This window comes from Thunnus albacares, chromosome 8 (genome assembly GCF_914725855.1).
Source record: "Thunnus albacares chromosome 8, fThuAlb1.1, whole genome shotgun sequence".
In the NCBI taxonomy this organism is placed as follows: domain Eukaryota; kingdom Metazoa; phylum Chordata; class Actinopteri; order Scombriformes; family Scombridae; genus Thunnus; species Thunnus albacares.
In genome coordinates, this window is record NC_058113.1 from 19,107,115 (window position 1) to 19,122,774 (window position 15,660).

The window sequence follows — 15,660 nt, forward strand, 5'->3', positions numbered from 1 at the left end:
GAGTATCAATTGAGATGGGGCAAAGATCAGAATTGGAATATGTAACATGTAAATCAAATCATATTGGTGGAAGGATGGGGATTGTATCATGAAATTAAGTTATTATTATTATTATTATTATTATTATTATTATTATTATTATTATTATTTCACAAATGTTTATTTTCCGCCATTGCTGTGCTTATCAGATCAGAGCAAGACAGTGTCTCACCTTGTTCATCCCTGCTTTATTTTCTCCTCTCCTCTCCTCTCCTCTCCTCTCCTCTCCTCTCCTCTCCTCTCCTCTCCTCTCCTCTCCTCTCCTCTCCTCTCCTCTCCTCTCCTCTCCTCTCCTCTCCTCTCCTCTCCTCTCCTCTCCTATCCTGTCCTCTCCTCTCTGCAGTGGGTTTTGTAATCATCTATGTAACTTTCAGAGCATATACATGTACGTGTGTGTGTGTGTGTGTGTGTGTGTGTGTGTGTGTGTGTGTGTGTGTGTGTGTATGACTGCTCCATGCCCCAATGCATTCCCACATCTGTCAGACACAATGCTCAGAAGAGCATACGTGTGTCTCCCCCACCCCCCTCTATTAATCTCTCTTCAGTCCTCTCTCCCCCTTATCTGGTCTTCCACAGACAAACACATTTTTGACATTTAAGTCCAATTAGAATAATGATAACCTTCTTGCATTTTCCTTTTCATCTCAGAATGGCTGATTTGTCATAGTTTTCCATGATCCTCTCCGGTCCTGTGACAACCAAGAATGCAAGCAAGATGCAAAAGGCTTTTTTGGGCACACAGGGAATGCGGATGAATTAAATTTTCACTAAACAAGAGAGAAATGACAACAGGACCAACTCTGAAACAGTCATACCAGGCAATAAGTTAAAGGTGCTTAATCATAAGCAGAAAAGATTATATATGACCATAGACTGTATATGACGCTAAATTATATAAGGGTGTTTGACATTATAATGACGTCGCAGCTAAGGAAGCAAGCAAGCACAATCCAGATAGTGAGGAGTAATAAAGCAGGATAGGCAGAGACAAAGGACTATGTTGTTGGTGATGCATTAGAAAGCCACTACAATTCTCTGAAAAAAAATGCAGTCACTGTCACTCTGTGTTTCTGAGTTTCCCCGGCTTTTTACGGTTGTGTGGACAAGTCTGCAGCTCAGCTCAGTTCTGGACTAAAAGCGGTGTCTCTCTCTCTCTCTTTCCGTCTCTGGAGGATGTCATTACCCACGGGATTCCTGACAGATCCCGAACAAGTGTGAAAAGCCTATCAGAGAACTTGTGAGAACTGTAGGCTGCTCGCGGACAATGTGCTGCTGTCCACTCTCTCTCTCTCTCTCTCTCTCTGTCTCTCTCTCTCTCTCTCTCTCTCTGACCTTTCCACTTTCCTTCCTTTCTTCTCACTTCCGCTCTCATTATGCTCCCCCCATCTTTCACCTCCTCCTTCCTGACTCCCAGATCTGCTCCTGCGCACACCTTAACCAGTCCAATAAAGGTTGTAGGTTCAGATTAATCAAAGTGTGGCATGTTTTTACTCTTTATCTCACACACACTCACACAAGTTACCTACAGTCTGTTAATTAGGGTATTGCCCAAACTTCCCATTAATCTTACAGCACAGGATAGAATGAAAGAAAGAAACGTTTCCTGGCTTTCTAATATTGAGGCTGCTTAACTTCCTTTTTATATACTCACAAACACGCACATACCTACACACTCACGCAGTGCTCTTTTCCTTCTAGGAAGTGAGGCTTTTAAACAATCATGGGTGTAGGGCTCAGTCAAGGTCACCTCAAGTTCTCATTATTCTGCTGTAAAAACAGGAATTTAGGTACAGTCACTACAGCCGGTAAATGCTCACATTGACCTTTTTGATGTAATACGATAACCTCACGCCGCAACAGAAGTTACTCAACTACAATCTCTTATATATTTCATAACTCTACATCCATCTGCTTCTAGAATAAAGTTCGGTGCCAGCATGTGCAAAGTAAATGAAAGGTAAATCCTTTGTCACAACTATTGGATCCAGTTTGAGGGCCACTTGCTGCCACCTGGTGCCCGTTCTGTGCTCTTACTCTTCTCTGCTGTAATAAAGTACAACCAACATGGTATTGTTTGAGTAAAGATCACATTTATTCTTTCCAGGGGGGAATTCCTCAGCTTGAATGTGTTACAAAATACATGAAAAGAACAAGAAAGAGAGATATATTCACATATTCAACAATGACAGGTGTTGAAACTTGACTTAAACTCTCCAGATTTCACATCGCAATAAATACAATTTGTAACAGACTGACAGGACAAATACACAAACACCAAACAATTACTGCTCAAATGACTATTAATATGTGTGTGTATGAGTGTGTGTGCGTGTGTGTGTGTATTTGTGCAAGTGAAGTTCGTAATAGGATGTCCTACTCAGATCTTCTCTCCTGTCGTGACTGTTTCCTCCCTGGAATGTGTTGTTTGCAGTGTGAGTGAACATCTTCGAGCCGATGGGCGCGTTCACTTCTTCTTCTCCTGCTTTTCGTTGAACTCCAGGAAGAAGTCGTTGCATGCCACAGTAAGAGCTCCGACCAGTATGATGAACTCGGTGAAATCTACCTCGCCGTCGTTGTTGGAGTCCAGGTCTCCCATAACCTTATCCACAGCCTCCTTATCCTGGGCATTCTGCATGAATATGGACACAAAACAGAAATGTAGTCTGGATCTAATTTATACACATGAATCCTATGTGTGCGTCTTATATCTCTAATCGTGCACATGTGCCTCCTTACCCCCAGGTAGTTGCCGAGCTCTGTGGTTAGCATCTCTTTGAGCTCAGCCCGGCTCAGTGTATATTTGTCCCCCTCATTTCCAGAGTACTTATGGAAAGTCTGTATCATGAGCTGCATGGCGTTCTCCAGGGTGGAGGCGTTCTCTGAGTTGGGCAAAGACATTCTGGAAAAGGACAGAAAAAGAGGAAGGGAGGAGGAGACAGAGAGGTCAGACCATGTCAGTGCTAAATCTGCTCTCTCAAGCACGAAGGAAAAGTCTGCTGCAAATCAATACAGGTTAAAGTCTCACTCTGTCTTTCTCTCACACACAAACTCATGCACACACACTCTTTTTACTCTCTCACAGTGCCAGACAAAGTGAGATAGATAGACACATAGAGGCATTGACAAAACACATAGAAAGCTATGAGATGCTAGCTATGAGATGTCAAAGCATATTTATGTGATGACAGGAGAGGCATTTTGGCAGAGTCGGAAACCCTGCAGAGCCCTGGAGTCAAGTTTGCTCTGTTTCCTCATCAGGAGTGTTTCCTCTCTGCCAGTGGCTCTGATAAGATTTTGCCACAGATAAACTGATCCTCAATCTGTTTGTTGCTTTGCCTCATCGAGAGGACCTTTGGGAGTCAGGACATAGTCAGCAGCCGGACATGTGAGCCAGCTGATAAGAGTGAAACTCTAAGCTGGTAAAACAGCCGAACCAGTGGAGGAGATGTAACTGGGACACACAGAGGGAACCTGATCTGGCTTTTACTTTAGCTCTGCCGGATGGCCAAAAACACCAGAGACAGGTGTAAGTCTTTGCCTTTCTTGAACTCACATCACCTCAGAACTGTGAAGACTTTTCTTGACTATCAATCACATCTTACATCAGTCTCTTCTTGTGGACACAATGTTTCAAATTTCCATGAATCAGCAGCATAAAAAAATATTTTAAAAAGACATTTTTAGGAAGGTTGATTGTGCTGATGTGCAGACAACAGGATCAATTTTGTAACTTATCAGCATCAAGTGAATAGACTCAAAGCTCTGCCTGTCTTTGTTGATTTGCACAGGCAAAGGCCAGACCACCTATACCTATACAGATAAACACCATGCATTAGCTGCATCCCTAAAATATACTTTTAAAAGTAAAAATAGTGAGAAACAACTTCTAAGAAATGCAGAGACTCAGTTTTCAGAGTTGAAATCTGTCCGCTACATCCCCTCACTTTTGCATCAGTCTTTGCCTCTTACCTGAGTGGAGGACGAGTGCTGGCTTGCAGGTCAGGTGCAGAGAGAGAGAAGGCAGTAGTGACTGATGAGGAGGATGAGGAGGACAACGTCTTAAATACATCCCTCACTCCACCCATCCCACTTCCCCCATCCTCCTCTCACCCTCCTTCCACCTGCTGCTCCTCTCCTCCACCCCCCTTTCTCCTCTCCTCCTCCTTCTCTGTTTACGCATCAGACACCTGCTATCTGTTGAATGGGTTGAATGGCCTGTTCCCCCCCCTCTATCTGCACTATCTGTCAGAGATGACATATCGACAAAAATAACCACTAAACACTACTTGTACTCTAATTACAGCAAAGCATTAAGCAAATTGAATACCCTTAATATGACCACAAGCCACACCACAACTTCCCCAGTATGCTTTAAAAGTGGTCTTGTTATTCTCAGATGTCAGTCTACATACAGTAGGTATTGAGTCACTCAGCATATACTGAGTGTAAATAGTGAGAAAAACCAGACACAGAATTAGTCAGTCCACATTCATATTTTGATTAGCTCAACTCACACATAACCAACAGCATTTCCTGAGCACAATGAGCTGTGGTGTGGTGACAACGACACTTACTATGTTACAGCTCGCTATTGTGATAGTGGATTACCCAGCTATCCTGTTGTGCAATCATTTTGTACTTCTTGTCAAAACAAAGGTTTGTAGGATGGGCTAAAATAAATAACGTACCAAGACAAAGATGAATAACTTGATAAACCTCCAAATGTGTCTGGTTTTAGCAGCAAAAACGGTGTTGGGGTAGGATGTTAACTGGAGGATGGAGATGTGTTGGGGGGGTCATGCCTGATAAAGTATCTGAGGGATTAGTGTAGCACCGATGAATGGAGCCATCACACCTGGCAGCCATGCAAAGAAATCCCCATACAAAACACACACAAAGGAAACATGCTAATGCAAGGACACACACACACACACAAACATGCACACTTTCACACACACACACACACATTCACACCTCAAGCTCCAAAACCTATGAACAACTACAGATGCATTTGAACAGGCAAACATACTTAAAATAGCTCAAGACATTTATCCGCCAGACTTAAAGCAGTACAATGGATACAGTGGGAACCAGAGGGCATGAAAAGAAAATGAGGAGCATAAATGAATGACAGAAACACATCTAAGCATGCGCACTTGAATGGATGATCCAGAAGATCATACTTAAGAAAGCAAACAACATCAACATTAATGGAAAAGCACTTGCATCATTACAAGATGTCATGAAAGGTATGTTTGAAGCTGCCATCATTGTAAGTGCATCTTCTTGTTATTGTGTCTTTGCTGCAGTGCAGTATATTGTGTCAGTGAGTGGGGTAGCACAGTGTGTGTGTGTGTGTATGTGCACTCCTGTGTGCCCCATATTTGTGTGTGTATAGTGTTGCAGAGTGGAGGATGGTGCACAATAGGAAGCGTATACTGTATGTCAGGATCTGGTTGCAATAGTTGATGCACCTAAAGGCTGCTGAGTTTGACCAGTCAGGGATGTCACAGCTAAATTTAGCAAGTGTTGCTTGAAGCTATGGATGAAGCGGGTATCATATCAGCAACGCCTGTAGGACAATGTCACACCACATCAGGGAAACCACTGTATAAATATAACATTTCTGTTGGGTTTTCCAGCATCTTAATGGAGGTTAAAAGGTCATTTCAGCATTTTATAGAAATGCAAATGCATCTGAAATGATGAAAAACAAATGAAAAACTACACACAGTATGGTTTTGATATAAAGCTTTTATTATTTTTGAAAATATAGTAAGTATCCTTTGCATGATCAGTATAAAAACAGACACATCCAGCTCAGAGTCCTTCAGTGTGTCCTTGACAGCTAGTGGAGATCAACATGGTGCGATCGAATAAAAGGTTGATCTGGGCAGACATTAAGATGATTGTTCAGAGCATTATAAAACAGGTGGAGAAACTAAATTAAAATGATTATGGACTGTTCTGATGATGAAAATGTTTACATGATGTCTGGAACATTTGGAAATGAGAAAAGATACTTTTAAAAGCACGAGAAAAAAAAAGGCTGTTAATTTGCTGATTCACCAAACTTCACAGGTTCCATGTTGCAAGAAGCATCTATGATGCTGCAGCATTGGAATCAGTCCTGCTCTGACTGAGGGAGTTGGCCACATAGCCAATCAGAGTGAGGTATTCCTGGAAGCTGACCTTTCCATCGCTGTTCTCATCCAGTCCCCGCTGCATCTCCTTAACGGCGGAGGAGCTGTTTGTGTCCTGAACAAAACACAAAGGGACAGACAAAAGAATACTATAAGTCATAATATAGCTTCTCTTTACAAAACAGTAAAAAACAAAAAAACATTCTAATATTGTTAGATTATTTGTGTGACACACTACAATGAAGGAGGATGGAAAGCGACAAAAAGTTATGTAGGTCCTCACCTCCATGATGCCGCTGAGCTGTTTCTTCACCAGTTTCTGGAAGGCTTTCCCATCTAAGTTCTCCTTCCCTCTGGCGGAACCGAGAAATGTAGTCACCACTGTCTGAATGGCTGACTCCATATCTAAAGAGAGAGAGGCAAGGACAAGAAGCAGAAAGGAGAATTGAGTGTAGGAAGTGGCAAGGAGAGATATGGCCATATCTTAGGCACTCAGACATCGTGCCTTTAGGTACAGTTCCTGTGGATTTTATTAATATGAAAATATATTTGCAGTGGGCCTTGGGTGGATGATGTTTTCAGTTATATCAGTTGTTTAATAGATCATTTTGTTGGATTGCAGAAAGGAGAAATGCACATTATAACCTTGGAATGCTTGTGCAAAGCTGACTGATCAAGATTAGGCATTCTGTGCAATCATATTACATATTATAATATATTAAAATGGAATAATATCAAAATATTTCACCTAATTTGGAATGTCTATGACTTAAATAGTGAAATAAGCCGTATTGTTCTGCAAATAATAGTGATGCACAAAGCAAAATTGTCTTAACTGCTTTTTAAGTCATAAAAGTGCAGTGATGAAGATGAAACAAACATAATTCTTGAGTGTTAGGTTGATCACATCTTGAAATGTTATTTGAATCAGACATATTTGGATATGCCCCCCTAAACATAAGCATGTGAGAAAGGTGAGACACACAGGTGATGTCAGCATAGGGGAGGAGGTGAGGGAATGGGGGAGAGAGAGGAGGGGACATGGCCTTGAGGCACTCTGAGGTAAACAGAGCGAGAGAAGGAGTGATGGAAGGCTGAAGAGGAGGGGAGTCTCTGAGGTAAACACAATGGGAGCCGTGATCTCTGACGGCGGATATCTGATCCTCAGAAGCCAGCAGGAGGCCACAGGTTCAGATTACTGCCTGCTACCTGTCTGCTGCAGAACATCTCTTCACACACACTGTAGGAACATACACTGCATACTGTGCTCAAGTATGAGCTGAAAAACATCACCCAGCATGTCAGTCAAGCAGCAATAAATTAACCCAGCGTGAATGCAAACATCTAATGCTGCTTTTGTTGGGAGAATCTAGGAGCCATGTGAAGCTAATCCTCGGCTGAACGTTTGAGGCATGTAGGTTTCGGTTTGTTGTGTGTCATTTCACTCAATGCTTATTTCCAGTTGCAGGGAGGACAGGAACCAGATGAACATCCTTTAATTGGGTGTCAAACTTATTAAAATGAAAAACAATAGCTGTGTCCCATTTAAATATGCCTCCCTTCTTATCACATCTACACAAGTTTGGATTTTGTTGTATATTCACATGGGAAAAGTGACAAAAATTCAGTACGGATAATAAAACTTTTTGACATGTCACAGAAGGAAAATCCCAGTTATAAATTTTAAAATGAATGATGGCTGAATTCTAGTCAGCAGCCTTGGTTTCAGGAGCTGTTGTTAGTGTTATTAGTACCACGTGTGCTTTTCCCTCCATGACAAGTCAAAATGTCTGCTGCGACAAAGGAGTACTGTCTGAAAAAGCAATCCACAAATAAAATAGAGGCTTCACACAGCTGCAGCAAATTGAAATGAATTGTGGGTGGTGACAAGAAAGCTTCAGGAAGATTTAAAAAGAATGAAGAATATGTGTTGAATTTTTTCGGCTCCTTTTTGTGAAGTATAGTTGACATAGTTTGATGCATGATTTCCTGCTGGTGCGACACCATATGTATGTAAGTATGTTCTTTTGTACCAAACGCAAAAAACAGTACACCAAGACAATTAGTATTTACTGTAATACATACTGTATATTACTGGTATGCAGTGTGCCATTGAGACACAGTGTTGATTTCTTGTATAATAGGTTAACTAAACAGTAAACTGTGTAAATGATGCCATGTGGAACTGGGACACAGAGAATGTTTATGCATACAGACCGAGTTAAAAATTCTCTTCACACATGTTTTAAGTCATATAAGAAAATACTCTTAAATCAACTTGTGTCTGATATGTTTTTTCGATTTTGTTTTTTCACAAAAACGTTAAGTTACCTCGTTAAACATTCTTAATAATAACATCTATGATCCAGAATCTATGCAAATATTTTTCATTTCGGTAGTGGACACAAGATGGCTCCTACTTCACTGAAAAGTCTATTCTTTGTGTGCACTGAAGTTTTCACAGTTTCTTAACTGGTTTCTAAACTAGTTGTGACATCACAAAATCATGCTCGTACATTCCCGTCTCAAACTCAGGTCAGCAGATGAATGTGAAAACAGCCTTAGTGTCAAACTCTGCACGTACATCATCCTGCACAGTCAAACATCCAAGTGAAGGAACAGTACGCAAAACACACTTTTGAGTGGAGGGGAACTTTCAGGGTTAAGGAATAAATTCAGTCTGCAGAGGCGTCTCTATGTTTCTGCTCCTTTGTAGCTTTTTGTTGTCTCAACAAACAGGAATTCCAAGGCAACAGCTTCTCAAAAAAAAAAGAAGCCCAAAAGGCATGAACAAATGCTGCCAATACTCGAGTAGAGTTGATAAAGTAACACAGCAGCATGGGATGAGGCCTTGCTGCAGGATTTCCAGTGAGCGTTGGAAACTACCACGAGGCAGCGGTGGCCACAAGACGGGTAATGATGATGGGTGCCTGGGGTGATGTTGTTGTAAGTAACTGTAGAAGCTGGTAAAATCTCCCATCTGACACAGATGTCACACCTCAATGCTCACACTAGACACACACAAAGACATACAGAGATAGACAGAGACAGATAGAAAGACACACACACACACACACACACACACACACACACACACACACACACACATCTCAAAAGAAGGACGATGCCAATTAGGACTTCTACTGCATTAACCTAATTACTGGGTGAGTGAGAGCAGAACACACTCGTGGTCAGGCACCCAAACCTGGGATTCTGTTTCATGTCTCCCAGCCATGCCAGCACGCACACACACACACACACACACACACACACACACGCCCACACAGAGGCATACACACAACTTTTTCCTACATACAAGTGAGCATCTGTCATCAGCATGCTGTTCATTATTATTTAATAGGTTACTATAATTGTCCCAACACCTTCCTAACACCCTCTATACAACCAACAGCAGCAAGGCAGCAGGCAGACCAGTGTCTGTATGTGTGTGTTTTTATCTGTGTAGGCCATATATCAAAACACTTGACAGGCCACCATCCATTAGCGTCTCTTCCAAGTGTAATGAGATGAACATGAAACCAAGAAGGCTTCGGTCAGAACTGGAGGCATCAGGGCCACAGAATTACAAATGGGTAGAAAGGAACATGTAGTAGGGTTTGTCCGATAAGAGCAAAAGGCTCCCCTAGCTGGGAGTGTCTCTGTGCGTATGTGCTGAGTACACATCAGGCTACAGCTTCTGAGCACATGTTCTGCATTCAGATTCAGAGGGTGGAGATAGTGATTACAATGACTCAAGTGTAATGAACGGTTGTGTGCGGCTCAGTGTGTTGTTTTATTTACATTACAGGTCCTTTTGTGGTATTTTGACTCATTTGTGGGGGGTTTTTTACTGCAATTTTGCAATGTACACACATTAAGTGGTTCCCGACCATTTGGGATTGTGACTCCTTAAAACAATGTGTAGTTGTGACTCATCATCACTCATTTTAGGCCCAAAGAGGAGATAAAATCTAGTAATTCATAAGGGATAAAGCAAAGATAAGAGGAACATCTGAAAAAGAAATAACTATATATGCAGTATATATACTTTTATGTACGATTATGTTTTTTCTCCTTTCTTATACAGTGTCATCCCTCCAATTTTTCTTGTCAATCCACAGGATGGTAATTAATTCACTGGTTTTAAATGGGGTTATTTTATGTTTATGGTATAAGTAATATGACAAACTGAGGAGTGCTTTCTGTTTTGCAGAATTCAAGACTTAATTATGTGGTAAATGATTTATTTGCTGTCTTTTCTTATCTCATCCATATCCTTCTCAGTGCTGTCATTTGTTGTTTTAGGATTATCTGTTTGTCTGATGTTATCATGTTCTGTCTGCTTTTCATGCTGCAAAAACCTCGATGGGACCTGCCTGGTTATATAGAGGTTGATTAAAAACAAATAAAATCTGTCTTTTGTCATAATATATTGTGTTTCGTGTCATGACCTGAATGGACTACATGTGAACTTCTGTGCATGGAACTCCCCAAATTAATCAAGTGAAACATGAATATTGCTCAGACGTTGGTGAAACTCTCAGTGCAGTCAGTGTTGCAACTATAAGACAAGTACAAACCAGTTTACAAGTTAGTCAGGCAAGGCTACACAAACCACCCAACCCACCCTTCTCCACTCCGCCACCTGGAACAGACTACCAAACAATTTTATATCTGATGTCTCAATTTGTCAGTTTATAAAAGACAGACCACAGACCACACAGGTCATTATTATTCTGTACTGGCACCGGATAGTTCATGAGCGTTGATTAATCCCAGTGACCAATCAGTTCCACCCTGCTCTCGTTGTTTGCGCTAGGTGTGACTGACTGACTCACTTCCTTCATGAGCATGTTACCTGTCATCGCCCAGGTCGCAATTTCTCCTCCATTAACTACACCTGGATGAAGCCATTCGAGTCCCGCTACCGGAGTCTTATCATAACGTTAATAATTCAGATCAGAGCCAAATTTGACCGCCGCTTCAATGATTACACTATGACTGTTTAACTGGCATCGGCGCAAATGCTAAGACTGCAGCGCCGTGCGTAACGGAGATGTCAGGGGCTTACCCGAGTCCCCGCATTTACATTTAGCCTGAACTAATCCTGACAATTTGTAGAGCGACCAGAGGCAGGACTGACACACAGCAAATAAATAAGTAAACGTGACTCGGGAATCCGGTGTCCCTGGAAGTGTAAAGGGATTGGGTTTAGATTACCAAAAAGGAGAACCCGATCCAGAGCCACCAAGCTGGGTAGTGACAACAGAGACGCTCGCAAATGATACAAAATTGATGACATAGTGAAGGAAATAAGCTAAACTGATCATTTTCTAATTTGCCCGGAAAACAGTTTGGACCCATCAGTGTAACAGACTAATGAACCATAAAGTCCAGACAGCACAGAGAGCTCTGCACAAAGGTAATAATAAGAATAAACCAGACTCACCGTTAGGACAGTGAACAAAAACAAGACAAAAAAGTATTTCAGCAACTGCGCTCCTTCTTCCTCACTGATCCTCCTCCTCAGCCTTTGGGCTAGATTAACCAGCAACACATATCTTTTCCGTGATTTAACTTCTGACTCCAGCCAAACTTTTTTTTTTTTCATTGTCCATAGGGCGTGTGCCTGGGAGAGAAGGAATGTGGAAAGAGGCGCAGCTTGAGCAACAGCAGCAGCTTTCAGCAACATTTCCGTTGATCAAGACAACTGAACGAGTCTTTGTGATGTTGTTTAATATATATTTTCAGTTCGATAGCCTGTCTGTTTATATTTTAATATTCATCTATGCGTTTTTTTTTGCTGACACACTTTCTCAACATGTAGGAACAAGCGTGAGCTCATGTGTAAGTACGTGTGTGTGTGTGTGTGTGTGTGTGTGTGTGTGTGTTCAAAGCTTTCCCAACAGAGATGTATCGATGCCACACCCTGAAACTTCACTTGTGTAAACAATAGCGTTCACTAGGTAGGAAACTTTTTGAACAAACTAACAATGAAGACCTGCTTTTTTGTTTTGTTTTTTACACTTCATTTTTATTTTATTACCAGCATGAAACATCAAATCTTACTCCACCAACACCACGCCCCTGTCTATGTCCTGGAAAGAGGTGTGTTTTCCAAAAAAAAAAAAAAAAAAAAAATTAGAGGAGCCAAGAATACAGAGTGCTTACACAAACACATTCTCAGCTTTCAGACAATACATTTCCATTTTTCAACAGTGTTGTAGACCTATAAGCACAAGCAGCTGTGAGTGTTTGTGTGTGTGTGTGTGCTGGGAGACAGATAAGACTGGCTCTAATATAGCTGAACTTCTTCAATAGTACTTTGTGACAGTGTGTTTGTGCCAGTTTGGCAGCTGCTGGTGAGAGAACGGGGGTGAAAAGAAATGCAGACTACTGATAAAAAACATAGCATTGTGCAGTTGAGAACGATTTTTTTGGGCGTTTTCCATTTGGCTGATTTTCCCTGTCACACACAAACTATCACTGGCACAAAGACATGTCATTAACAAATATTATACAACTGTAAGAGAGTATCTGAGGACATTCTATTGGCTGAATCCCCCATGCTCGCTTGCAAGATGCCCAATCAGCTGCCAGAACTCCAGGAAGTTGAGCTCTCCATCATTGTTCTTGTCCAATGAGCTCATAAGCTGGTCGGTGGCAGTAGGGTCAGCAGCATTCTGCAGGAAAACAGTAAGATATATATATATGAAATACTTAAAAAAAACCAAACAACAACAGTGAGAGGCAGTGTGTTGCCTATGAGAGGGGATGAGACAGAGGCAAGCTGACACCACTGGCACGTACACCAAATTCATGCTGATGTGGTGGTTTGGCACAAGGATATTTGGCTCTGTCACCATCTAGTGGCCACTGTGTTTATTTCAACTGTTCATACAAACAGAAACACATGGAATTTTCCACACTTGGAAAAAGCAGCCTCTTTCAGGAACTTGTACTTTGTGCCACTGTGCTCTGGTTTAACATGCAGAGTGCACACAACACAACCAAAACTAGATGAGACCAGAGTCAAACTTTGAAGTCTCTGAAGGGTGGCCAACGCTTTCTTTTTTTTGACCAAATCTTTCATTGTTTATGTGGAAAGTTTCAAATCGAACATAAAACGTAGAGTTATGTCCTGTCCCAGTGTGAGATCTAACTTTGAGCTTTTCCCTCCACAAGATCAGAGGCAGGAGTGGAAAGAGTAATATATTCTTTTTAAGAGGAAGAACTGTTACTTGACCTACTGTAAGTTTTGCTCAGTAAAAGAACAAAAGTAGCTGTTTTGACCTGATTTGTGTCGAGTATGACTAACAGTTAATTATATGTTCACAGTGAAAAAGGGCCAATGTGGCTTCCAGATGATACCCATTTCAATATGAGTCAGCCCTTATGAGAAAGCTGTTTCGTCTGGCAAACACAGAGGTTCAAAGCAAACTTGCATTGAAAATCTTTCTGAATGTGCTGTAACAGTGACTGTAACTACAACTGTACAACTGTAGCTGTAAGCAACTCCTAGCAACCTACAGATAGGCAGGTGATATATTATTATATTTTTGTCATTGTCAACAACTCTCATGAAAAGACAAAAAACAACAATGCGTTGTGTGTCTCTCAATACTTCCTGATGTCCTTAAACTCATTTTCTTCTACGTAAGATGTTACATGCATTTATTTTTTATTCTTAAAAAGTCTAAATGATTTCCTAAAACAGCTGGCTACTGTAGTTTTCAGCAAAAGTTACTCAAAAAGAGCTGAATTGTGCATTTGTCAGGGACTATTTTCAGCTGCAGATTCGATACTCTCTCAAGAATATTTATGGCAGCAGGATGATGAAGGGTATCGACTCAAAAAAAGTTCCCGTGTTCATCATTATGAAGGAGCAAGTTACCAATGCATCTATGGCACAGAGAAATATGCTATATCAGGGTTTTTGCTACACAAGCAAGTACTCATCAGTACGATCATTAAATTGTTGGTTTTGGTGTTTTCATGGCATTTGCTGACAAGAGGAAAAAGTTAATTCAACTCAAATATTGAATCCTTACTTTAACAAAGTTACGGAGCTCTGACGCGACCAGTCTGCGGAACTCGTCTCTGCTCAGTGTGTTAGGGGAACCATCGCTGCCAGCATACTTCTTGAACTGGGACACCAGCACACCAATAGCAGACTCCATCACAAACTGACAGACAGAAGGGAAAGATAAAATGATAAAAATGACAAATTCTATTGATCATAATGACAATGAATGTATAATACATATTAGGTTCAACCTATGAGAGAAGAGAAGCAGCAGCATTTTTAACCAGAGTTTGAAATACAAATCACAGACTCACCAGCTCAGTTATGCCTGTAAAGAGGATAAACTGTGAGGACACAAGTCTTCACTGCTCTTTTTCTAGTCTACCTCTACCGGTAATAAGATAAATCATTCACTAATTTCTCTTAATATATTTACAGCTTTTGGTTTCTGCACAATATTCATTGCAACCAGTAAAAGTGTAAACCATTTTTCCTAAACACCACCGATCTTTTTCCATGATGTGGTTGAATTTTCAGATGCAACTTAAGCTTGTAACCAATCTGTGGCAGGAGTTATGGATTACTGAGTGAATCACCTCATTCAGGAAAAAAAACAGACTAACTCAGACTGACAATCTGAGTTAGGACTGGTTAAACATATTACAATATATGCGCACAAATAGTTTAATGTTTTGCCCAGTTCATGTCCATGCATGGGCAATAGCCTCACAGTTTTCCATTAGTATGTATGAGTGTGAAAACGTGGACAAAATGCTGTAGAGAGCAAAAAGAGAGCAGTAAATCAGGTATAATTATACAGTCGGTGTTGCAGAAACTTTTGAGAATGAGGCACTTGGGTTTCACCTCAGACAGGGTATATTATTCAAGCCAAAGCTCTGACAAGATGTGCACAATTGGCATATTAGGGAGGCAGTTGGTGCTAACAAGCACAATGGCTTTATCATCAAAATATCCCCACGCCTAGTTTCCTTGTCTCAGCTGTATGACACACACGCACACACACGCACGAACACACACACATACATACACACATATCTATATCCCCATACACCTGAAACAGCACTCTGCAGCCTGCCTGAGGAAGGAGAGTGCAGCTTCTAGCATAAGATGAATAGCTTGCAGAGAGGACTAAGCAATCATGGTACAACATACAATGGTATAAAAGCATCGGGGTTTAATGGGGCAATGCTGCTAGTTGTCTTATGATTAATGTTTTGTGATTGATGTATAGCCGTGTCTAAGGATTTGTTCATCTATATTTCAACACATACTTCATACTTTTTGAATTTCTGGACAGCCTACTGTACCCATTCATCTAACAGTTGGCCTTGAGAATAGATGTATATTTGTCTGGAAGGGTTAAAAAAAATAAAGAGACCAGTGCCACACGGCTGATTTACAGTGTCTCCTTTCACAGACCTTACTAGGTAG

At 41.1% G+C, this 15,660-nt stretch overlaps 3 protein-coding genes and 1 long non-coding RNA gene across 4 annotated transcripts; 1 reads left to right on the plus strand and 3 right to left on the minus strand.

Annotated features, from left to right (window-relative positions):
- Positions 1 to 2,112: 2,112 nt before the first annotated feature.
- Positions 2,113 to 4,059, minus strand: s100t (S100 calcium binding protein T). Its single transcript, XM_044358022.1, has 3 exons — positions 4,009 to 4,059; positions 2,776 to 2,938; positions 2,113 to 2,668 (listed from the first exon to the last, which is right to left on the minus strand). Exons 2-3 carry the CDS (start codon positions 2,935 to 2,937, stop codon positions 2,504 to 2,506), a joined length of 327 nt encoding a protein of 108 aa, XP_044213957.1. The 5' UTR covers position 2,938; positions 4,009 to 4,059; the 3' UTR covers positions 2,113 to 2,503.
- Positions 4,060 to 5,775: 1,716 nt separating this feature from the next.
- Positions 5,776 to 11,782, minus strand: si:ch211-105c13.3 (uncharacterized protein LOC325758 homolog). The gene is made up of 3 exons (XM_044358023.1): positions 11,632 to 11,782; positions 6,466 to 6,587; positions 5,776 to 6,297 (listed from the first exon to the last, which is right to left on the minus strand). Exons 2-3 carry the CDS (start codon positions 6,583 to 6,585, stop codon positions 6,142 to 6,144), a joined length of 276 nt encoding a protein of 91 aa, XP_044213958.1. The 5' UTR covers positions 6,586 to 6,587; positions 11,632 to 11,782; the 3' UTR covers positions 5,776 to 6,141.
- LOC122986706 lies at positions 7,958 to 12,333 on the plus strand. The gene is made up of 2 exons (XR_006404357.1): positions 7,958 to 11,604; positions 11,803 to 12,333. It is a non-coding gene; the product is annotated as an uncharacterized LOC122986706 (long non-coding RNA).
- LOC122986705 (protein S100-A11-like) lies at positions 12,303 to 14,631 on the minus strand. Its single transcript, XM_044358024.1, has 3 exons — positions 14,523 to 14,631; positions 14,234 to 14,368; positions 12,303 to 12,865 (listed from the first exon to the last, which is right to left on the minus strand). The coding sequence occupies exons 2-3, from the start codon at positions 14,360 to 14,362 to the stop codon at positions 12,731 to 12,733; spliced, it is 264 nt and encodes an 87-aa protein (XP_044213959.1). The 5' UTR covers positions 14,363 to 14,368; positions 14,523 to 14,631; the 3' UTR covers positions 12,303 to 12,730.
- Positions 14,632 to 15,660: the final 1,029 nt, after the last annotated feature.